The sequence below is a fragment of the Eumetopias jubatus genome, unplaced genomic scaffold, assembly GCF_037043125.1.
Source record: "Eumetopias jubatus isolate StellerSeaLion01/CBP00866 unplaced genomic scaffold, mEumJub1_p1.0 scaffold_9, whole genome shotgun sequence".
Classification (NCBI taxonomy): domain Eukaryota; kingdom Metazoa; phylum Chordata; class Mammalia; order Carnivora; family Otariidae; genus Eumetopias; species Eumetopias jubatus.
This window is the reverse complement of record NW_028274815.1, coordinates 21,750,018-21,773,158: the sequence shown is the minus strand read 5'-3', so window position 1 is coordinate 21,773,158 and position 23,141 is coordinate 21,750,018. Positions and strand designations below refer to the sequence as shown.

Here is a 23,141-nt window from a genome sequence, read left to right as displayed (position 1 = left end):
CATCACGTCGCCTTTCCCATGTTATCCCAGATGTCCTAGAGTGACAGTCCAAAGTGTGACAGGACATGAAGGCAGCCTCATGAATCTGTTTGTCCTAAGACCATGGGAACCTTCAAGTGCTTGTGGTCTGGATTGAAACTAGAAGCAAAGATAAAACCATGAGAGGTCATCACTGCCTTCTAGACCTGACCGGGCCCCTTGCAGTACAGAGCCCCTGCCTGTGACCGGATATAGGTATGGGTGGGGATGTCACCCCATTCACCTCTGCACCCATTTTCACTGCCAAGTTTGTGCTGGAGGCACGAAGGGAACTCTTCCCATGTCCCAGACAGACCTCAGCGCACATAACCTTATCTCTGTATCTCCATGTCTTTGTCTGGGGTGGGGAGTAGCCGGGGGGGGGGCGGAGAACATCTGCCTCACCCCCCCCCCCCACAAGGGGGTCAGGGAACTTACACGCATGTTAAGCACCTAGCAGAGAGCCTGGCCTATGGCAGCACTTGGCGTGAGACATTTTACCCTCCGCCTGTGGCCCCGTCTCACTTTCTCATACTGGGCTCCTCTCTGCTCTCTGGCTCCTCCTACACCCCTGGCCAGGTCCTGAATGAGTCGGATCTGGACAATGACAACATGCTGTCTTTCTCAGAGTTTGAACATGCTATGGCCAAGTCTCCAGACTTCATGAAGTAAGGTGCTCTGGAGTGGGGGAGGGGGAGAGACCAGCATAGCGGGGGTGGGCAGGAAGAGCCAACGAAGCCCCTCATCTTCCCAAGGAGGTCATGAGTTTCCAGGGTACTTTGCCGATTCTTTCAGAGTCAGCAAACCTGGAGCTTTGGAGAAATTCAGTAACCTACATTTCTAACCTTTTGAAAGAAGGAGTGGGGTTTTAACCAGCAAAGGCAAGATTATATTCCAGGCTCTGCAAATGACGTGGGTGGTCCTGACTTCAGGTGCTGCCCATCTAGAGGTGGCCTGGCACACCGGCGTCTTCCCCCCAGGCACAGGGGGCTCTAGGACTGACCAGCAGGTGGCCTTTGCCACTGCCTGTCCTGCTCCCCTGCCCCCTGTGGTCACCAGGAGTCGGGGATTTGCATGGGGGTGTGAAGATGCTGGTCATGGGGTATTTCCAAACCTTTTTTCAGGTAGAAGGGTCATTAATGGTCTCATAGCTTGGTGCAGACACCCTTGAGATGACTGGCCATCTCCATATTGCCCAGGCCATGTTTAACCATCTTGTTTGGATCCTTCCAGTTATGGGGAAAGCACCACCCCTGGAGGCAGCCCATTCATGATCGCACAGCCCTGTTAGAATGCCCTTCTTGGGTGGAGTTGGCATCTGTTTGCATACATCTGCCCTTGGTCTTATAGTCTAGGTGAATTTGATAGCAAAGAATGGCCACGCTATGATGGTTTAACTAACCAATCGGAAAAAGAACAAAGACAACTAGACCTCAGAGAATACCTGGTCAGGAACCGAAGATGGTGTATTTTCTCTCTTCTCTGTGCCTGGAGTCTCTGCCTCTCTCCTCAGCTCCTCTGCACTTAGCTCTACATGCAAACCAGAAATCTCTCCTTTGTCAGACAGGAGGCCACTCATGGCCTCCCGGCAGCAGTCGGTCACTCCTAAGTAATATCTCTCAGCTCTGACTCCAAATTCCCAGACAGAGAATCCTATTGGCCTGAGTCGGGTCAGGTGTCCACCCCTCATCCAGTCACGTGGTGGGAGGAGAGGGCTCTCCAGGCCAACCCGGCTGCTATGGGGCCCAGGCCTGGGCAGACCCTCCGAAAGACTGTCCACACTTGGAACCACCCCAACTAAGGTAATTCCTCTTCTTCCAGAACAGCTCAGCGCATAACTGAGGCCAGAATCTTGTCCTCCTTGCCTTTTTCTTTGAACCTCTCCCATTTCTTTCCATTGGTTTTGGCACCACGAGGTTCTGACACCCTTCACTTTCTGGTGATGCTAAAAGGAACATAAGGCTTTGGGAGGGTTTGCAACAGCTGCAAACCGACCATCCCAGAGAGAGGGACGAGAGGGGGCCTCCAGGACCACTATGAACCTGGAAAGTGGAGGGCACTTTAGAGCTGTAGCTCAGGGTGGCTCATGGGATGCTTTCTCTTAGCTCCTTTCGGATTCACTTCTGGGGCTTTTGATGTGGCCACAAATACCTGAGCTGGCAGCCTCGAAGGGGACTACTGGAACTTGGAATTCAACCCCCTTCGGGCACTGGGGGACTCTGATCAGAAGTATGACTTTGTCCCTGTCCTACCTCACTTCTAGACTATTGTTTATTCAATAAAGCAAAACAAAAGCCTTTCCCATCCCCCACCAGTTCATCTTTTGAATACAGGATCGCGTAGAAGTACCTTTTATTAGGGACCGCTCATTCCAGGGCTTAAGTTTGCTGGTGACAGCAAGCTAGCTGGGATGACCAGCCTTTTTGAGGACAGGGTTCAAATCCCAACCCACATCACAGCAGGGACCAGGCCAAATGGGATGAAGTTTACGCAGAAAATCCACGTCATTCCCTTCCTTCACTGGAGCTACCTCCCAGCATCTCCTACTGCCAACTACAGAGACATGTATATAGTGGTCATTCTAGCTGGTGGCCAGCTTCCCAGTCCTTGTCATGGGAGAAGGCATCTAGGACCCACTTGGCACCCCCAGGCTCCAGGATGCAACAGTGTGGACCAGCAGTGGGGTTTATTTGCTTTGCTCTTCAGCCAAATCCTGGAATGAACTTGGCCACCACAGGGACCCTGTGGCACCCCGGTAATCAAGGAGTCTGGGTCACAGGAGAAGCCCCTTATAGGGTCTCTGAGAGCTGACAGATGCCTCTCTGATGGGCACACAGTTTTTCTTGTCTACATTGTCCTCTAAGAAGGTGTCTAACCACTGGCTCCCAGGGGAGGGGCTGTCTCACTGTGACATGTACTTGAACCTGCAGTGGTCTCTTTGCCTTTAGGTCCTGACTCACCCATTCAAGAGGTAATAAATTTCCCATTGATTGATGGCAGTCCCTTGATCAACTCTAAGAGATGCTGGAATGTTGGAGAAACCCTGTCATGTGGATGCATACCTGGCCTGAGGTCCCCATCCCAGATCCTGTCTATGGAGGGGCTGTCCCCCACTTCCTGTCCCCTGCCCCAGCAGGCAGGAGGCTTCCCAGGAAGAAGGAAGCAGCAGCCTGGTGAAAGCAGACACTCCAGACTCCCCACCTCAAGCATGTGCTCTGGGAGCCCATTCCCCCCATTTCCTTGAAGAATGCTTAGTCCTGGGTCACTCCCTCCTGTGCTGTTGTAGAAATAGTCCCCAGGGGAGATGCCAAATCAGCCTGTCCATGCCAGTCTGGGAAGAATGCAGAGAGAGGTTGGTGGACACAGCTTTTTCTCTCCGGCACCAGAAGGGCTTCAGGGCTGAGTCACCCCTACCTCTGAGTCTCCACATGGACCACAGGCAGGTTATGTAGTGGGAAAACGAGGCCTTGGGTCAAAACACTGGGTCACTTCTAAGCTGTGGGAGCTTGGGCAACTTTCTCAACCTCCAAGACTCTGTGTCTTTATCAGTAAGGTGGGGCTAACACCACCTCCCTCATAAGTGAGTGTGTGGACTAAATGATGCCAAGTCAGGGCTCAAACTGGAAGTCCTTTGCACCTGACCCCCTGTGCAATTGTTCCGTGGTCACTTCCCCTTCATTCTCAGACATGTGATCATGGGGCTTCCTCGATTATACTCATGGAAGCAGATGGGAGGTATCTCTGTACCTGAGTGACCTGCCACCAAGACTCAGGAGCCCTACAGTTCTTGGTCCTACCTGCCCCCACCTCAGAGGAAGGGTGGGGGGGCCCAGTAGGTCACTGGACACTGCTTTCTACTGGCTTGAACCCCTGAGCTGGGCTTTCCACAGGCCTTAAGACCCAGTGCTGTGTGACCCTCAGGCGTGTCTTTGTTGTGGCCAAATATTCCTGGGGCTCAGAGGAGAACACCATAGTTTGGTCGAGGCTAAAGATTTTATTCCAAAAAGCCAACCTGGTCAGAGCCAGGCTCTCAGACATCACGCTCTGAACTCAAAGTAGCGATCTCTCTTCTGCCGCTCGTGTGGGGAGACCCTCTTCCCCGAGGGGAACATCTGGTAGGTCTTCAGGTTCTCAGGGGATACTCTTAAAAGGTGCCACTTCTTCTCTGGGGTCAGAGGAGGACTGGGGGCAAGGATGGAGCCAGCATTATGCAGTGTGCCAGGGAGGTGGGGGCGATGCCCATCCACAGCCCTGTGTACCCAACGTTCTAGCCCATCCTGACCCTGCTGGCTGCTCATCAGCTCAACATCTGATAAGTCACCCTGCAGTTCAGATCAGAATAATTTGTACCTGTACAATGGTACAGTGGTTAAGAGAGAGAACATGGGTGTCAGACAGAACATGGCTGTCAGATTCTGGCTCAACTCTTGCTGGAAGTGGACACATAAAATGGACTAATGTTAGTACATCTGTCTTAGCTTTGTTTTGAGGAGTAAATGAGGTAATGCTTATAAAGCACTTCAATAATGCTGGACAAGGAGGAAACACTCAACGAATATAAGAAATGGTGATGATGGCGATGGTGGTGATAGCGATGGCGGTGATGGTGGTGATGGTGGTGATGGTGATGATGGTGGTGATGGTGGTGATGGTGGTGATGGTGATGATGGTGATGGTGGCGACGGTGATGGTGGTGATGGTGGTGGTGATGGTGGTGATGGTGGTGATGGTGATGACAGTATGGTGATGATGGTGATGGTGGTGGTGATAGTGATGGTGATGGTGGTGGTGATGATGGTAATGGTGGTGGTGATGATGGTGGTGATGGTGGTGATGTGATGGTGGTGGTGATGGTGGCGACTGCGATGGTGGTGATGGTGATGGTGGTGATGTTGGTGGTGATGGTGGCGACGGTGATGGTGGTGATGGTGATGGTGGTGGTGATGGTGGTGATGGTGGTGATGGTGATGACAGTATGGTGATGATGGTGATGGTGGTGGTGATAGTGATGGTGATGGTGGTGGTGATGATGGTAATGGTGGTGGTGATGATGGTGGTGATGGTGGTGATGTGATGGTGGTGGTGATGGTGGCGACTGCGATGGTGGTGATGGTGATGGTGGTGATGTTGGTGGTGATGGTGGCGACGGTGATGGTGGTGATGGTGATGACGATGATGATGGTGATGGTGGTGATGTGATAATGGTGATGGTGGTGGTGATGGTGGCAACGGTGATGGTGGTGATGGTGGTAATGGTGATGAAAGTAGGGTGATGATGGTGATGGTGGTGATGTGATGGTGGTGATGTGATGGTAGTGACAGTGATGGTGGTGATGATGATGATGATTGTGATGGTCGTGATAGTGATGGTGGTGACAGTGATGATGGTGGTGATGGTGATGGAAATGGTGATGACGATGATGATGGTGATGGTGGTGACAGTGATGATGGTGATGGTGATGTAATGGTGATAGTAGTGATGGTGATGATGGTGATGAAACTCGGGAAAGGGCAGGGATTTGCCCCAAGCCACAGTGGTGATTAGGAAAAGGGCTGAATGCAGGCACTGACCCTACTACTCCCAATGACCTGGTTGGCCCTCTGTGTCGTGTGAAGCCATCAGCTTCATATGCTGCCAGAAAATTTGGAGAAGGAATGGAGCTGGGGCATCCCAGGCTCCCCACAGCTGGGGGAGGTGCAGATCTGGCCCAGAGTGATCTCAAGAAGAAATATGTCCTCAGGAGAGGCCCCACACTGCCTCCAGGCTTGGTCTGACTCAAAGCCACCCAAGGGGTGGAGATGGCCAACCCAGAGTCCTAGAGTTGGTGTCAGGAGATCTCAGTTTCTCCAGGTTCTACCTCCAACGAGACTTGCTACCCGGCACAAGTTTCTGAGGCCATCATAAACCTCAGTTTACCTATCTATAAAATGGGTCCCTCTATCTTACAGAGAGGAAACTACAGAGGCAGTTAAATTTGTGTCTTTAAAAAACCATTAACCTCAATGGAAAGTTTTGCTGCCTTATCAATAATGATGGTGGCAAGGCTTGGGGTTCTTGAGGCAAGCAAAGGGTCAGCATGTAGTTGGAAACCCAAGATCTTTCCACTGACCTCCTGAGGCCTCCTTCCCCACAAGACGCCTTGGCAGCATGGACTTGATTTCCATGCCTTGGTGTCAGGAGGGAGAGCATGTACCTGGATTATCTTACAGGGCAGAGCTGGCCTTCCCTGGGAAAAGCAGCTCTCCTGGATAAAAGAAGTGAGATTCAGGCAGTGGGGAACGTTCACATTTTGTTAGATGGACAGTTGGACTTTGAAAGCTATTTTGTAGTCCCGAGGACAACATTTTCTGAGTCTGGTCAGAGCTGGAGGGGGGGCACCAATTCCCTGCTCTGTGTTGTGTCCTCTATGTCCGCCAGAGGGCAGCAGTTCCTCACTGCTCAGAGCAGCAGTGCCGGCGTTTGGACGAGTGTAGCTGCAAGGCTGCCATTGCAGGGCAGAAGCCTGCGGGTTCCGGCCAGCAAAGATGGTGGGGTTTGCTCCCAAACTCCCCAGGCATCTGGCCAGGAAAACACTCTTTCTGATTCCGCTCATTCGTGTTCCTGGTTTCCCTGTGAGGCTGCCCAAACCCTGACCCCTTGCTGTGTAACCATCACCCTCTGCACCGTAGCCTCCTTAAGGCCAGATCTTAACTGATTTCTCAGTCTGAATGGCTGCGTGCCTGGCTGAAGGCAGGTGCCCATGGACATGTGTCTGCAGAATGCATGAATGAAGGGAGGGCAGGCACTCACAGATCGGTGGGGAGGGGGTACCGTTCCCACTCCTTCACAGGCAGCACGAAGTAGGGGACCCGGGGCACCATGCCCGTCTTGTCTAGATAGTACTTCCGATGCTGCTGTGCTATCTACAGCTCGACCCAAGGAAGAGATGACAGGCTGTTAGTATGCAGCAGTGACGCGGGGCACCTGCAGTTCCCGCCTGGCTATACCTGGGCAGGGGGTGGGGGCTGCCTCCCCTAATGCCCCTGTTGGAGTCCCCAGCTGGGTGACCTCTCTGAGACCAGCTTCCTGTCTGTCTAATGGGGGTAATGGCCCACAGCACACCAGCTTTGCTAGGGAGAGTAAGGAGACAAGCAACCTGCAGAGGTAAGGTATGTGACTCCTGGCTCAGCAGGTGGCAAGTTTGTTTCTCCCTCCCCCCCACCAGGACTGGGGGTCCTCTGTGTGAGAGCCATGAGGGAGAGCAAAGACCCTCCTGTGCCCATTGACACAGACCCCCGGCCCCTGGACGTCTGACAGCGTTGACCCGGTCCTCTCCCGGGGGAGGCTGCCTTCTCATACAGTTCTCTGCCCTAAGGACCAGGAGGTACCCATGTCCTTGAACTCAGGCTGGAGGGATGTTTGCAAGAGAAAAGAGGGAGACAATGGGGCTTCTAGGAACACAGCAAAGAATGAGCCCCGGCCCCCGGTGAGGTGGGCGAGCACCTCGGTGCCTGTGGCCCCCGAGGATGTGTCTGAACCAGACCCAGAGGAGACTTTAAGGACTAGAGGAGCAGGACCAGAACATCAGCGGGTGGGCAGTTAGGTTCCAGTCTGGGGCTGAGGTTGACTCGGGACACATTCTCAGAGGGTCTGTGAAACAGAGAGGTGTCAGGTGGGCACCAGGACCCAGGTGGCCAAGGACAGTCGGGGACGGGGGCTTAGTGGGCCCTGTGTGTGTGTGTGTGTGTGTTGGGGTGGGGGGGTTAACCTGTAGGTGAATCTTCGGCCTTTTACTCTAGTAGGAAGTAAGCAAGGGTCCACAGGGCCACGGGGCAGAGGTGAAGGTGGGCACATCCCCAGAGGCTCCAGTTCTACCCGCAGTGGGGGTGAGCAGGGACAAGAGCCCCAGGAGTCCCTGGGATGGAGGGGGCATCTAAGAAACTGAGTCCCAAGCCCTGTCCCCATTGGCCCAAGCCAAACTCATAGGTTCCTTGCTAGCTCAGGGGCTCAGAAAAAGCAAACAAAGTCACTCTTTGAGGGTGAGAGGTCTCTGGCCCCACCATCGCTCTAGCCCCGCCCCCCACCACCACGGAGAGGAGGTAGCAGCCCAGCCCAGGACAGCCCACCTGGTAGAACCCCGCGAGCTGGGCGGAGCGGTCACTATCCAGGTTGAAGCGGGTGTAGACGGGGGTGTGCAGCCAGCAGTCCCGGGTGTGGGAGCGTTTACTCAGCACCAGGTCGGGGTTGGAGGAAAAGAGGGTCGGGAAGTGGCCGCCTTTGCTGAAGGGAGTGTGGCTCTTCTCCAGGGCAGCGTGGCGTTGGTCCTGGAAGTACTTGAGGGTGGTAGTGCCATAGGGGGAGCCGAAGAAGGCCACACTGGGGACATGACCTTGGTACCTGCCGTGGTCATGGGGAGCGGGGAGAACGGGAGGGGAGATCAGTGCAAGGTTCCAGGGCCAGTTCCAAGAGAGGCCCTGAACAGCCAGGGATGGGGTCAGTGGGCCCCGTGGGTCACTTCTGGGCCTTGAGAAGCTGCCCTAAGGGGCACTGCCCAGCTCGGGGCTCCAGGGCACAATGAGGGAAAGAGGCTCTGGGCCTCTCCTCCCTATAGAGGATGGTCATACCTCCAGACCAGAGGCTGAGGCAGGGACCAGAGCACCGGGGCCCCATCCTAAGCCCCGAGCAAGCCGGCAGGTAAGTCGCTCTCCGTTCCAAAGATGGGAGGCCTCCTGCCACTATCTCGTTAAGGGTCGCGAGAATATCAGAAGTTGGGGGGGACACAGCAGTGTGACAATGCTGTCAGACTGGTTGCAGCCAAGGCCCGGGTTCACGTGCTGCAGCCCGGCTCCGGCTCAACGGCCTCACGAGGCGCCACTCACACGGGCTGCCAGGAGCCCCATCGCCCTCTGCAACCACGGAGGCCAGCGAGAGGGGCAGGGGGCTGGCGAGCGGGGCCCCTCGGAGACTCCGGGGAACACACGCAGGCACAGGACGCTAAGGAGCCCCAGTCAGGTGAGATTTACACAGAGAGCCGGGCTTGCTGCAGCCAAGTGAGGGGAGACCGGGTGACCCCCGAAGAGCAGGAGCGTCAGACTTTGTGCATGGGACAGAGATCAATGCTTTCCCGGTCAGTGCTTCTCACCCCCTAAAACCCAGCCTGGACCCCATGGTGCCCTTGAAATGGCCCTTGACAAGGCCATCACGGGTCGCCTGCCGCACTGGACGTTGGTGACCTCTGCCTTCTCGAAACGCCGCTCCTGGATTTTAGGACACTGTTCTCTCCTTGTCTGCTGGTCTTCGCCTGCCTCTCTGACCATTCCTTCTCAGTCCCCCCCGTCCCATGACGCGCCTCCTCTGCTCTCTTCCTCCAGGGACCGTCCTGAGCCCCCACAGTCCCCTGCGTGATGGTATCCATGCCGAGGCCTTAACCTTCATCCTTGTGTGGATGACCCCTGGTGTTCATCTCCAGCCCAGAAGTTCCCTCAGATTCCCGTACACAGTGGCACGCTCAACCTCTCCCTCAGATGTCCCAGGCACTCTCTCTCCCCACCACCTCCCCAGCAGCTAGTCCCATCTCCGTGAAGAGCACTCGCCGGACGGCCATGCCGCCTCTTGCCTGGGCCGTGGCTGCAGCAGCCCCCCATCCTCCTAACCACCCGCTTCCCATGCTCTTACCTCCCACCCCGTTCCCATACTTCAGCCGGACTGACCTAAAGTCAAGCCCTTGGCGTGGCATTCAAGGCCGTCTGAGAGTGGACCTCACCTCCTTCTCCAGCCTCACCAGCTGTCCCGCCCCGGGTTGTAAAGAGCCATTGGCAGTTTCCTGCCTGTTGCTGCTCTTTCTCCCTCCCACCCCTTTTCTCTCCCATGGCATTTGCCCTGTGCCCCCCAGCCATCAGGAATGCCTGCCCTCTGCCCCCGCTCCTGATGCTTGCCCACAAATACTAAAGGATCCTATTAAATACTGTGAGGCCCGAGAAGCTAAATACTACGGGGCCCCTGGGTGGCTCAGTCGGGAAAGCGTCCAACTCTTAATTTCAGCTCAGGGCATGATCTCAGGGTCGTGCGATCAAGCCCCACGCTGGGCTCCACGCTCAGCACAGAGTCTGCGTGGGATTCTCTCTCCCTCTGCCTCTGCCCCTCCCCCTGCTCGTGCTGTCCTTCTCTCTCGAATAAATAAATCTTTTTTTTAAAAAACAGACTTGTCCTATCACTTCCTTGAAGATCTTTTCCTTGCCACCTCTTCCAGGTCTAGGTGCGTCGTGCTCTCTGTTCCCAGCCCACCGCCAGCCAAACCTCACTCCGAGGGCTCTTGTCTCTGTCTCCGCCACTAGGCTGGGAGCTCCTTGAGCACAGCTGGCTCATGTCTAACCTCCGGACCCCCAGTTTTCAACACCAGGTCTGGCACGCGGTCTGAGTAGGAAACAATTAGGGAACAAACAAAATGAGTGGCTGCATGCCTACAGCATCAGTGATGTTTCCAGTTGGGCCCGCTCGCACAAACGCCCGACAACTGTGCCGCAGGGGTCCCCAGCAGCTCCCCCGGGGCCTCCCCTGCTGGGAAGCCAGAGGCCTCGCCTGCGCTCAGCTGGGTTCTCTTACCAGGGAAGCCCCAGGGAGTGCGGGGAGCCTGCCGGCCCCTGCGACATCACGGGCTTCCCCATCTCACCAGGCCAAAGCGCACTGCGGTCTGAGGTCCGCGCTTCAGGATCACCTGCAGCAGCTGCTCTGGGCCTCGGCCTCCTCACCAATAAAATTAGAGAGCAATGCGTGGCTTGCTTCTTCCCATCTTCAGGCGGGAGTCAGGAAACCAAGCCCGGGGATTACTGACATGCCTTCCAGTTGCTCTCCACTGTGGGCAAAATAGACCAAGACCCCCTCCCTGGTTCCTGGCCCTACCGCGCCTCAGCAGCTGTGCCTTTCTAGAATCTTGCAGCACTTAAGGTTGCCTGGGCCCAAGCAGGGAGTGAGGGGAGAAGCCTTCCACTGCACTCAGGCATTCGCCCAGCCTTCCCTCTCCTGCCCGTGGCTTCTCTCCGTCCTTGAGACCATGACCCTGAGGATCCTCACCCGCTCCCACCTGCCTCTGCCCTTTTGCCGGCTCCTCCCGAGTGCCTCGATGATGGCTGGGTCTCCTTCTCTCCTGGAAAGACAGTAGGGCTGGTGATGCCTGGGAGGTCACGCTGGCCGCTTCCGGGACAGAGTCCTCCCCTTTGCCACGGTCTCCCCCCCACCGTCCTGGGTCCGGAGCCTCCCCTCCTGCCCTCCCTCCGCCCCCATCAGCCCCTCTCTGTTTCCCTCAGCCTCCGTCCTCCCTCCTTGCCATCTCTGCTCTCTCCTGCTCTCTTAGCTTCTTCCTCTCTGCCTACAAACACGCACATTTGTGTGCATTTTTTCCCAGGCTGCAAAATCCTGCAGTGGGCCTTGCCCCCTCGCACCCCACTCTTTACTCCCGAATTTCCCTGCAGAACGTTCTGTACCTTCTGCCTTTGTTTCTCCCTCTCCCATTCTTTCCTTGACCTCCCTCAGTCCGATTTTTCGCCACCACCCCCCGCCCCCGCCCCGGCTTCCATGGGAGCCTGTATTTTTTCATTAAGGTAATGTAAAATCATCCAGTTGCCAAATCCTACATCCTCGGCTCACCCTCTCTCGGTGGCAGCACTCGCGCTGATGCAGAAACTCATTTGCAAGAAACATAACCTGAGCGGTAGAAACAGAGTTCCTGAGAGTTCTTTGCACTATGTATGAAACCTAATAACAATATAAGCTAGACAGTCAAGCAGTCAGAGTCTGGCGGTAGGAAGAAGCTTCTTCCCTCCTCCTGATGAGTCCTTCCACATGGAGGGAGCTCCCCACAGACGTGCCTCTGCCCCCAACTTGTCCTTCCACCTTCAGGTGGAAGAACATCGGGCTGGCGGGCTCAAGAGGGAAAGGAGCAGCCTTGTTGAAGCCCACCCATCCCTCCCCCTTTTCCATGGAAGCAAGCCAGCCCACACGGCTCCTCGGTGCTGCTTTGGGCGGACACACTCTGCCCTTCAGGAGGAGAGCTGGCCCCGATCCAGCCCTCTGCCACCTCCTTCCGGGGTCCAGTACCAGCCCCGTTCTCCCATATCAGCTTTCACTCTTTCATCTTATTTCTCCAGTGGTTCAGAAGGCAGGAATGAAAGAGAGGCTGGTCATCAGGTGCTGTCAAACCCCAACAGAAAGATCATAAAGCGACAGCACCAAAACAAAAGAAAGGTTGTCTGCAACATTCTGTCGGGACAAGAGCGTGACCCAAGAACAGCAGACTGGCCAAGCGGCCGTTGAGGTAGAAAGGCAGCCGCTGGTCCTTTCCCGGCAAGAAAGAGCTCAGGAACCAAAGCAACCCACAGGCTCTCCTTGCAAGTGGCGTTCAGGGACGAAATCCTACCAACGAAGAGATTATTCAAAAGAAAGAAATGCCCAGGAATGTAGAACCTCTGTGAAAAGGAGTGGTGGTCAGCTTCAAATCTATTTAAGCACGGAACTAGAAAGAGCAGCGAGGTGAAGTCTGGTGGCAGTGCGGAACGTAAATGTTATAAAACCTGTCAAAGGGAAAAATAAATTTCGGCAACAAAAATTGGAGGGGTGGGTGGAGGGGCGATGGGAGTGCACTTACGAAGAATTTATAAGCAGAGTCAACCCACGGCAACTACATTTAAAATGTGTCGTTGAAAAACACACAACACAGTGACTCTCACCCCTGGATGGTTGTTATTTTCCCTCCCTCCCTCTCCTTTAGAGGGATCTTTTGGGAATTAATATTTCTTGAGCTGAATTAGCATTTATCTAAAGTCTGGGGATTCTTCCATTTTAGGCCAGCATCTTTCTCTTCAGTGAAGTCCTAGTCAGATTACATTTCATGATTTTCATTTTAAAATAGCAAATGTGGCATGATCGTATTTTTATAGAATTGCTTTGTCTATCTTTCTATCCAGCCAGCCAGCCAGCCATCGAGTCTTTTTGCTGAATAGACGCACCACGAGGAACCTGGAAGGAAGTTCACCAAAAGCTAACCCTGGCTCATTCTAGGTGTTTGGATTTGGGGTGGTTTCTTTCTTTCTGCTTTGTACGGTTATCTTTTTTTTTTTTTAAGACAGTGAGATAATGTTAAGAATTACTTTACTGGGAACCTACTGTGCGCCGGTGTTGGGCATCCAGAGGTCCACGAGCCTCGGCCCTTCTTCCTCCTGCCTACCCCCTCATTCCGTATTTACTGCCATACACGGTGTGTGTACAGGAGCTCTGATGCCTTTAAATGCAGGGAGAGAGGCCCATTCCCCGCGGTGGGGTGGGGGCGGGATTGGTGGAGCCCCCAGAAGGGCCTTCCACTGGGGTCAGGCTTTGAAGAGAACCTCAGTGTGGAGGGGGCGGCCTGGGAGCTCGTTCTCTTCCTCTGCTTATCTTCTAGGTGCTTCCAGATGCCCCAGAGTCCTCTTCTCTTTTCAGAGACCCACTCCCTCTGGGAAAGTTCATTTATGTTAGACTTCCAATACCGCCCTATACACCAAAGACGCCCAGAGCTGTGTCTCTGTGTTTCTTCTCCCGGCTACGGATCCACACACCTAGTCGTTCATATAGGGCTTGCCCACAAGTGCCAGGTGCAGGCTGACCAAAACCAGCCTGTTCCTCCTCCTCCTGGATAGCTCTGCCTGGCTTAATGACACCCATATCCACCCCTCACCAGCCAGAAACCGGATTCACGCCATCCTCCCTTCTCCATCCCCCTCCTGTCCCTAGGCCCTGTGCCTCTCTCACGGCTGCCAGCTTGGCTCTTCGCTCGCCCGAACAGTCTTCAGTCTCCCAGACCAAGTCTCACCCCTCCAGCCGGCTGTCCACACTGCTGCCAGAATGATCTTTCTCAAACACGCATCACATCACTAAGGCTCACCTCTCCCTTCTTGCTTCCCCACGGGCGCCCAGTGCCCTGGAAGCATCACATGCTGCCCACACCTCTGAGCCTTCGCACACATCCACTCACCCGGGGTGCCATGTCTCCTCCTGCCCCCGGGGGGTTCCCCACCCACTCACAGAACCAGGGCCCTCTGTCGCCTTCCCTAACCACACACCGAACGTGGATGTGTCACATCCTTCGTCCACACTCAGGCGCACATTCATCCACCTCCTCTGCTGATCTGTGTTTCTATCCTCAGTACCTATGCAGCACCTAACACAGGACTAGGGCTCCATAAACGTCCGCTGGAGGGGGCAGAAGTCCCGAAACCGGGGGGGCACCATGTTCCAGAACACTGCTTTCAAGGGGCTTGGCTCTGATCTGCAGAGCGCACCCAGGCACACAGCGTCCCACCCACAGGCGACTTGGCGCTCCTCGGAAGAAAGGAGCTATAGAAATGTGACGTGTTCCTGTGATTCTTGTCTTCACCACCCCCAGGCTCTCTGCCATACTCCTCCTCTGCTCCCCGATTTTCCACCTTCTCTGAATGCCAAGATATTTGCATCCCAATAGAATAGAAGGCCTCTCCTCCGCAATCCTCCTAAGGTTGGATTCCTGATCCTGTTCAGAGTTTGCTGCTCGGAGAGGGGCGCAGGGGTGCACACATATGTGCGCACTTTCACATTCCTGTAGCACTCAGAGGGCATGCCTCCGCTAGCCAGGTCTGTGTCCCCTGCCTGCACTTGCAGTTGTGTGCCTTGAGGGCGACCCTGTGTGGTTCTACTGTAAAGCTTTCCAAAGGCCTGTTGTTGGTTGTGTGGCCGGCCGTGGTGGAAAGAACCGAGGGGAATGGCAGGAATGGCAGGTTTCATAACTGGGCATCCAACAGTCCCTTTGGTGCTGCCACACCTCCTCCTTGACCCCCTCCTCAGCCACCTGCACGCGAGCTGGGAGACTGTGCTCAGCTGGGTCCCTCCGGCAACGATCCTGTGTGTATTCCTGTGCATACAGGGAGCAATCCCTCCCTGCCTCTTGATGGCCCTGGTTGGCCCTAGACCTGACATTAAAATTAATTACCATGCCATCAGAGATCCCATGAGCAGCCTTATTAACTAATTAACTTGTGACTATTCAGCACATCCTCATTCCACGCGCACCTTCTCCATAACACTTCCTGCTGAGTACAGGGCCAGCAGATCCTTCCTCTGGCCACAAACTTTCAAAGGCTCCCCATTGTCTAGGAAATTAAGTACAAACGGGCTAGACACTCAAGGACCTGCTTGACGTGGGCCCCTGCGAGAGGTCTTCCCAGCCTTCTCATCCACTTCCTTGTTGCAGCTTTTCCACTCCAGCTAAACAGGCTTTTGTTGCTCTGGAGGCATATCCGGCCAGCACCTTCACACCTGCCTCTCCTCGGGCCAACCGCTCCATCCCGAAGTCACTCCTCTCCTCCTCTCCCTGCCCTGGGACCTTAGCCATCCCTCAAGGTCCATTTCCAAGAACTTTTCCATGGAGCCACCCACAGACCATGCTTGTTCTCTCCATTGAACTGTCTGTGCCCTTTGTGGCTCTTTTTTTATTTAAGTTTTTATTTATTTAAGTCATCTCTACACCCAACGTGGGGCTCGAACTCATGACCCCCAAATCAAGAGTCGCCATGCTCTTCCAACTGAGCCAGGCAGGAGCCCCCCTTTGTGACTCTCTTCTGTCGCAGTTCACATTCTGGCTATATTGCAATTACCTGGGCCTTTAGTCTAGTCTTTCTTTCTGAAGTATAAACTCCATGGGGAGAGAGGGAGGTGTTCTCCTCCTGTCTGCATCCTGGCACTCCTGGCCCTCAGGAGATGCTCTGTACATATTTGTTGAAATGAACTGACAAGTGGGGGCACATTTTAAAGGGCTGACGATTCTTCTGGAAAGAAGGAAGGTCCCTGTTATAAAGCCTAGGTCTCCAGGGGGCCCTAGCCCCCTGTTCTTGGAAGGCTCCCCAGTTCTTCCAGGTTGTGTGAGAGGTATCTGTTGCCTATCTGGGCACATGGAGTCTCCTACATCCCTTTGGCATGTGGCCTTTGTTTTGTAGCCGAGGATGCACAGGCTGTCTTCGGGGCTGCACCTGCAGCGCCAGGGCCTGGGCTGAAATGGAAGGGGGCCCCCTGTCCCAGCCTGGCCCGGTGAGGTCTCAGGCCTGCAGCAGCTGGCAGCAGCCAGGGGTGTGCTAGAGGTGGTGGGTACTGGCTCCTGCTGGGTGAAGGGAGCTGATTACTAAAGTTCCAGGATTTTTTTTCAAGCTGTTGTTAAACAAGCCAGTATTAAAATTTAATTGTAAAAAAAATTAAATTATATAAAGTCACAATTAAAGAAATTATATTGTTTCTTTTTCTTTCTTTCTTTCTTTTTTTTTTTTTTAAGTAGGCCCCACGTGGAGCCCATCCTGGGGGCTTGAACCCACAACCCTGAGATCAAGACCTGAGCTGAGATCAAGAGTCAGACACTTAATTGATCCCAAGAAATTATATTGAAAACAAAGGTGATAAACCCTCAAAACTGATCACTCCCTGATTATGTCACTATGTTTCACCGCCGTCCGTGTTCTGGAGTTTAGTTATGTCTCTTGCATGTGTAGGGTGCAATGATCGGATACATGTGCTGCTATGCATCTCTTCCCAGCTCTGCACTGTGACACTGTGCTGCTAGCTTGAAATCAGCCACGGCAGATAGGAGATAAATGCTGCAAATCAAGGCTTTTTCCCTCCAGAGAGCTGGTTGTCTAGGGATTCGGGGAAGGGGACACAGTCATCTCTGTGCGGCCACCTTCTTGAGAATGTCCTCTTGATAGTGGAATGCACTGATTTTAGGGTCTTGTGGCCCCTAAGGCTCGAGCCCAGGTCAGCAGCAGATAGGGGCCCAGCTGCCACTCCAGGCAGACAGAGGGAAGTGACGGGGGCAAGTCCCCCTGCCCTTGCTCCTGGTGAAAGCCCCTGGACAGAGCTGGGGGCGTCAGGGGCAGCAGCGGTCCGGCCATGAATGAAGGCACAGTGGCGGGTCAAGTGTTTGGACGAAGAGCCTGGTGAGGTGTGGTGGGAGGCAGTGAGCAAGGGGATGGGTACCACTTAGATGTGATCTGCAAGCAGGAGGCACAGAGACCCCACTGAGGCTGGTCTCATCCCTTGAAAAGCCTTACAATCCCAGGGACTTGGGACCCAAGAATTCCCTGCTCACTGCAGGGTGGGCACACAGGCTAGGCAGTGGCAAGGTGCCTGGGGGCTGTGTTGCCCAGAGCAGCAAGGAACCAGGAGGAACTCCCTGGCAACGAGTCTGAAACCCAGCATCCTGTTTCCCTTGGTACCCAGAATCAGGCCTTGAACACGGCAGGGATCTAACTAATGGTAATAGATAACAATTGGAGGGATTGAAGAGAGCCTGTGTGCTGAAGTCACACGGACGTGGCACGGTAACTTGCTGAATGACCCCAAGCAAGCTGTTCATTTCTCATCTGGGTTGTTGCAAAGGTTTTTTAGAGAAAGTGTATAAAGAGCCCTGCACAGCGCCTGGCACATAGTAGGTGCTCATACCGGGGGGCTCACACTGTCGGCTTGTCCATCACCAGCTTGGAACTCAAGCAAGTTCCCCCCGGGGCAGACCTCAGTGACCACATCTGGAACAGGAGGGGGCTGAGCCACAAGATCTCCCAAGTCCTTACCACTGGGAATATTCTCTGCCTCTAAGAATAAAACTGGTAAGGGGGATGATTTGAGTGTCAGAAGAGACTGGCTGTGCTTAAAATCCTGTGATTAATATTTATAATTAATTATCCAGGTGTGGTGGGGAACCTGGGATTCTTTCATTAAGTTAACAAAATGAGGTAGCATTTAGAAACAAAAGATAACTCAATTCATTCCTCATCGATGGGGATTTTAGGGACGGCATATCCCTCCCAGAAAGATCCGTGGCAAAAGCTGCAGATACAGGCTCAGCTATTCAGACTAGTCCAGCTCACGCTTGGAGGCTTCTTTATGATTCACTTGTTATCACAATTTCTAGATCAATCCCAGGACTGGGTGCTCGAGGGAGCTGCAGACGAGGGGCATGGATAGAGGAGCAACACAGGATTGCTCCTGAAATACGCAATCCCCCCTCCCCGGCCCCAGACAGAGTGGGGGGGGGACACTTGGGGAGGGTTAGGTTCCACCTGGGGATGGTGGGGAGCTGAAGAAAAAAATATAATGTATAGAATGAAACCCCACAATAAACACCCAGAATGTGGTATAAACACCACTCTCCAGGACTGCCAAGATGGCTTTGAACTAAGCCTCATGTGATGACACCGCAACGGGGACCCATCAAGGGCGGCCCCTGCTTGTATGTCTTGTAACAAACCTGGCACATCCAAAGCGCTCAGCAAGTCTTTGTCAAAGGAATGCCTAAATGAAGGAAAGAATTAATAGGAAAATCCTAAGTCACCTTTTCTAACACACCTGGCTTGATATCAGGCGCGTCTCAGAATCCAGTCCCTGCCCTCCGCGCCCGGGGCGACTGGTGGGGGAGAGAAAGAGAATCTTAACACCCCGGGGAAAAAAATTGGGAGTGGAAATCTCAGACACTTTGACAGAAGGGGCCACAGAATGGAAGAGACCGTCAGACTTGCATCTTAGATGTGTGGGGCTTGATACCAGCCAGAGAAAAGAAAGGTAGGTTTGACCCTGCATCTGAAAATGCTAAAGGCAAGGCAGATCTGCGGACTGGGAAGCTTTCAAAGCCAGCATTCTGTGAGGATTAGGTGAGATCGGTGGGAGAACCGACCACAAAGTCCGGCGGCCCGTGCACACGCCGTGCCAGATTCTTCGAAACCCACCCAGGCGCCCACCCGGTCTCTTTTAGTCCTTCTTCCGACAAGTACGACTCCTGCGCGAATCCTGGGTGCGCCACACCGGGCTGGGCCCCGAAAAGCCTGCTCCCTTCTCTGGCTCCCCACGATCTCGCTCCCGCCCAGGCGTCTCCAAACACCAACCTCACGCGGGGGCTCCCGCGCCTCCCCCTTCCCCGGGGCCGCAGGCCGGGTGTGCACGGCGCTCGCTGGGGACCCACTTTCTACGAACGGGGTCCTGGAGAGCCCCTGCCCGCGCCCAGCCACCCCCTACCCTGAGCGCGCCAGCCCCCGGGTAGGCCACCCAGCCAGAGGAACCGTTGGCGCTCGCGGTTCCCTCAAACCCCAAAGGCGCGGGGACGAAGATTCGAGCCGGAGGAGGGTTCTACGGGCGAGACGGGGACTCCGCCCCACGGGTTCAGGCGGGGGCCTGGGGGCGCGGCGGCCTTACCCGGGCATGAGGCCGGGGGGCACGTAGGCGGCATTGAACTCGGTCAGTAAGGTGCCCGCGCTGCGGGAGGCCATGGTGGGTGCGGCGAGCGCGCAGCGAGCCAGGCGCCCCAGCGCTCCCCGCCCGACGGTAAACAGCCCGGGGTCACCTGGCAACCGCGCGCGGGGCAACGTGACTGGGGCCCAGCGGCCGCCGCGTTCCGGGGCGGCGGGGGAGGGGGGGTGGCGGAGGGGGCAGCCCTCCTCAAGCGCGCTCTCCTGTGGACCCCGCCAATCGCCGCTCCCACCCAAGCGCGGCTTCCACGTCCAGGCCGGGGCTCATCTCTGTGCTTCACCGCCGGCCCGCGTGTGCCGACGCCCAGGTGCGGGATGAAGATGGGAACTCGCTGGAGAGGCCCGGCGGGGGGTGCGCCCTGAGTGCGCTTCTGTCCGCTGCAGGACCCGGCCTGGGGCCCCCGCACTTCGAAGGCCGAGCAGAAAGCGGCAGCCTCATCGCCGCTCTGCTCGAGGAGCCCGAGTGGCCACAGGGACCCCAGGAGCCAGCGCTCCCCGAGTCTGCCCGCGCACCCCAGTTCCTCAAGGGGAATTGTCTTCATTACTCTCTCGTCTCTCCCTGGGAACTTCCTTCTCACCCAGTCTTGCCCGGCAGACTACTCCACACGAGTGGTTTATAAGTAAGGGGCAAAAAGCAAACCGAGGAAAGATCTGGGTGTGTGATTTACACCTGTCGCCAGTTCTGAAGTTCAGTCCACAGGGTTGGCTTGTTTGCACCAGAGAGCAAACTTGCCCAAGGCCCCGGTGAGGTTTCCTTGTAATAATGCCTCCCTCCTATAACTGGTATCCCCACATCCCATTTTTCCAGTGACCCTCATCCCAGCCCTGGTCTTTAACTGGGGTGCGAGAGAGCCGTGACAGCCTCCAAGGCAACATGCTCTTTGCATCTTGGAGCCAAACCTGCCTCCCAGCTCCCTTGCAGCACTCCTGGTATCAGCAAGAACCCTCTGCCGTTTACCCTTGGCCTTCACGGTTTCATTCAATCCTGTGGGAGGAGAAGTGTTATCTTCACAGTTGACTCTGTAAATGGCAGCTGATGAAGACCATAGACACTAATGAGCTTGCAGGATGCTTTTGGAACCAGAATTCTCAAAAGGCTTTCATGGACAAATAACAATGGGATTGGGGGGCGCGGGGGGCAGGGGTGTCCAAGGGATGCAAGAAGCAGGAGAACTGAGGCCTGGGGAGGAAAAGGAGCTGACGGGGAATGAGTGGTTTCAGACCAGGCAGAAGGACCCTCCACCAGTCCTTCAAGCTGCAGTCAGATCTGTGTATTTCTAAATTCCCCATGCAGAATATGAGCAATAATAAGAAAAACATTTGTAAAAGCTGTAAAAGAACAACTCTCAGTTCAGGTGTGCTGTACTCCAGGAAGATGTTCCCCTGGCCAAGGTCAAGTGCCCACTCTCTCCCGCACCATGACTTCCCAGCTGAGGGTACCTGTGAACCCGGCACCCTGTGTTCAACTTGTCTGTGTTCCAGCGAGTCTTGTGCTTGGGGTCCAACACCGTATCACATTCACCCCTGAGTCCCCAGCACCTGGTACTAGCAGGAGTTAGTATATGTTTGTTGAATAAATTTTGTAGTAAGAGTTAAAGAAATGGGTAATAGTAGGGAGAGTGGAAATTTAAAAAGTGAGATCTGGCTTAGGTTTCTGAGGGTCCGCTGGCTCAGCTAAGGGGTGCTCTGTGTTGGCAGGATGGAAGTACTGCCATTTTATCGATAGAGAAACTGAGGTTCAGCCAAGCTCAATGCTTTCTTTAGGGCAAGTTCATGGGCTTTTTCCTAAAGATGCACAGGCCTCTTGAAATTCACCCCTTATAGGAGAGAACCCTGAGAGGGCCTAGGGAGGAGATGGATCTTTTCTTCCCATCAAGTGCCACTAAGCCTTACTAATAAAGATCACTTAATGACCTCATTTATGGAACATGCTAGTTAATTTGTTTTTTAAAAAAGAGACATTAAACTTATCTGGTTTTAAAATTTTTTTTGGATATTCATTTGTATTTAATAAATACAATAGACTGAAATACTCTTTGCTTTATTGTGGTTAAATAAAAGTGAGAAAGGAGAGCAGCAATTGAGGAAGGAAAGGGAGAGAAGGAAATAGAACATAAATAGAAAAAGAAAAAAGAAGGCAATGTAGCAAAGAATCGTCTAGAAGGAGGCTCCTGTGACATCCTGCAGGTCACTGGACTATAGAATTCAAAAGGACTAACCTCTTGTTAGCATGCTGTGAAAATTTAATGCTTCCCTTTTTGAACCTTTAGGCTCTGTTCCAGATACGTCACCAAGCTCACCCCTTATCCTGTTAACCTTCAGTGGGCATCCTACCATACCCAGGAGTCCGTGCGAGGCTCTGGGGCTGCAAAGATCAGGGCACCAGGGTCTCCCCATGGGGAGACCCGTGGGCAGCACAGATGAGGACCCCAACCCAGCCTGGGTGAAGGTGTGGGTGCAGAAGCACTTTTAGGATTGGGCACCTGTTGGGCTGAGTCCCGGCGAGAAGGCGGTGGTGGGTAAGAGCATTCCTTGCAGAGCAAACAGCAAGAGGAAGGGCGCAGACGGCCTTTTGCAGAGGCTCCAGGTTCAGGAATCCTGGTGCCCGGGGTCCCTTTCGTTATAAGCCTCTCCTGGGGTAGGTTGCTGGAAGAGAAGGCAGTTCTTTTTTGGAAATTTTGCCAGCTCTCCCTTCCCCACACGCCCCACCCCCAGCAGCTTACTGGACACAAGGCCTGACAGTTCTGCTCCCTTGAGACTCACTGGCCCAGCCTTCTCCATCCCCAGGCCCCAGGATGGGGTGAGGTTAGCTGCCTGGACCTTAAGCATTGCCCTTAGTAGAACATTAGCCTCTGAGGCCTTCACAGTTGGCCATCTCCCATCATGCTTAGCCTGGCTTCTGAGCTCCCCTCAAGCAGCATCCCGTCTTCCCAGGTCCAGGGATCCCAAAGCAGGAGGTCAGGACCCCACGTCCTGGGGGTACGATGTCCACCAGAGCAGCTGGAGGAAGTAACATCCCCTTTATCTCAGGGCTCCCATTTCTGACAGCAGCTACCAGGCACAGCCTTAGTGTTGTCTGGTGGATGCTGATTTTCCAGCTGGGGGGGCCTGGATTGGGATTTCTGAGTGGCACAGTGGGACCTAGCCAGGCCTGGCCCATCCAGGTTCCCTGAGCCTCGTGGCCACCAGCAGCCCCAGTGGCCACCTTGACTGGGGGCGTGAATCCCCTCAAAACACCAGTGCAACAGCCCAGCCTCCTGCGTGCACAGATGGTGAAGCTCCTTGCCCCACGCGTCCCCCTTTCACACACGTGCCCATGCCCCCTGCCCACTCGTGGTGGAGGAGCCCCGTGGAGAGGTGGGCAGGAGCTTCTGCTCCAGGGGCCGGGAGAAGCTGGGCAGGGCTTTATCTGGGAGCAGGCGGCTGCTGAATAATGAATTCCGACTCTGAGCCTGTACGCCCAGGCTGCAGGCAGGGTGCACAACACACACACACAGATCCACACACGCTGGGCTGACAACTTGGAGGGGCGGGGGCTGGCAGGGCTGCGAAGCTCTGTGAATCGCTGGAAGGAGCAGCTCGGCTGGCTCGGTTGCCTGGGTCTCTGTGGGCAGCATCGGAGGGGGGCGTGGGGGGGGGCGGAGGCAGCAGCACGGTGAGGAGGGAGGCGGGTGCGGGAGGAGGGAGGCAGCCGAGCTCCAAGCTCTGCCAGGCTCACTCCTTCCCGGCTGCTCCCGCCCGCCCGGCAGCGTCCAGGCTCTACACACCAGCATGGCTCTGCTTGTCCACCTCAAGACGGTCTCGGAGCTGCGGGGCAGGGGCGACAGGATCGCCAAAGTGACTTTCCGAGGTAGGGAACC

The 23,141-nt window shown here is 54.8% G+C and overlaps 3 protein-coding genes across 8 annotated transcripts in view; 2 read left to right on the top strand and 1 right to left on the bottom strand.

Annotated features, from left to right (window-relative positions):
* CIB4 (calcium and integrin binding family member 4) overlaps positions 1-2,154 on the top strand; it is a 46,581-nt gene extending 44,427 nt beyond the window's left edge. For both annotated transcript variants that reach the window (XM_088026170.1, XM_028099403.2), the window contains 2 exons: positions 598-686; positions 2,124-2,154. In XM_088026170.1, coding sequence (XP_087882296.1) covers positions 598-686; positions 2,124-2,154 — 120 coding nt within the window. The remainder of the gene's footprint in view (positions 1-597; positions 687-2,123) is intronic.
* A 1,901-nt stretch (positions 2,155-4,055) lies between these two features.
* On the bottom strand, positions 4,056-19,302 carry CIMIP2C (ciliary microtubule inner protein 2C). Of its 2 annotated transcripts, none has more exons than XM_088026169.1 (4): positions 19,229-19,302; positions 8,086-8,395; positions 6,809-6,921; positions 4,056-4,200 (listed from the first exon to the last, which is right to left on the bottom strand). In XM_088026169.1, the coding sequence occupies exons 1-4, from the start codon at positions 19,300-19,302 to the stop codon at positions 4,056-4,058; spliced, it is 642 nt and encodes a 213-aa protein (XP_087882295.1). The 2 variants fall into 2 exon arrangements, with proteins under 2 accessions (XP_087882295.1, XP_027955178.1); XM_028099377.2 differs by having other exon boundaries at positions 8,125-8,395.
* A 3,750-nt stretch (positions 19,303-23,052) lies between these two features.
* OTOF (otoferlin) overlaps positions 23,053-23,141 on the top strand; it is a 92,956-nt gene continuing 92,867 nt past the window's right edge. For all 4 annotated transcript variants that reach the window (XM_028099611.2, XM_028099609.2, XM_028099610.2 and 1 more), the window contains exon 1: positions 23,053-23,131. In XM_028099611.2, coding sequence (XP_027955412.2) covers positions 23,053-23,131 — 79 coding nt within the window. The remainder of the gene's footprint in view (positions 23,132-23,141) is intronic.

Coding starts and splice junctions, on each gene's coding strand:
- CIMIP2C (XM_088026169.1), bottom strand. CDS start 19,302: ATGGCCTCCCGCAGCGCGGGCACCTTACTGACCGAGTTCAATGCCGCC. Junction 6,922..8,085: donor GCTGCTACCTCCTCTCCGTG/GTGGTGGGGGGC, acceptor GTCGAGCTGTAG/ATAGCACAGCAGCATCGGAA. Junction 4,201..6,808: donor TACCCCCTCCCCACCGATCT/GTGAGTGCCTGC, acceptor CCTTGCCCCCAG/TCCTCCTCTGACCCCAGAGA.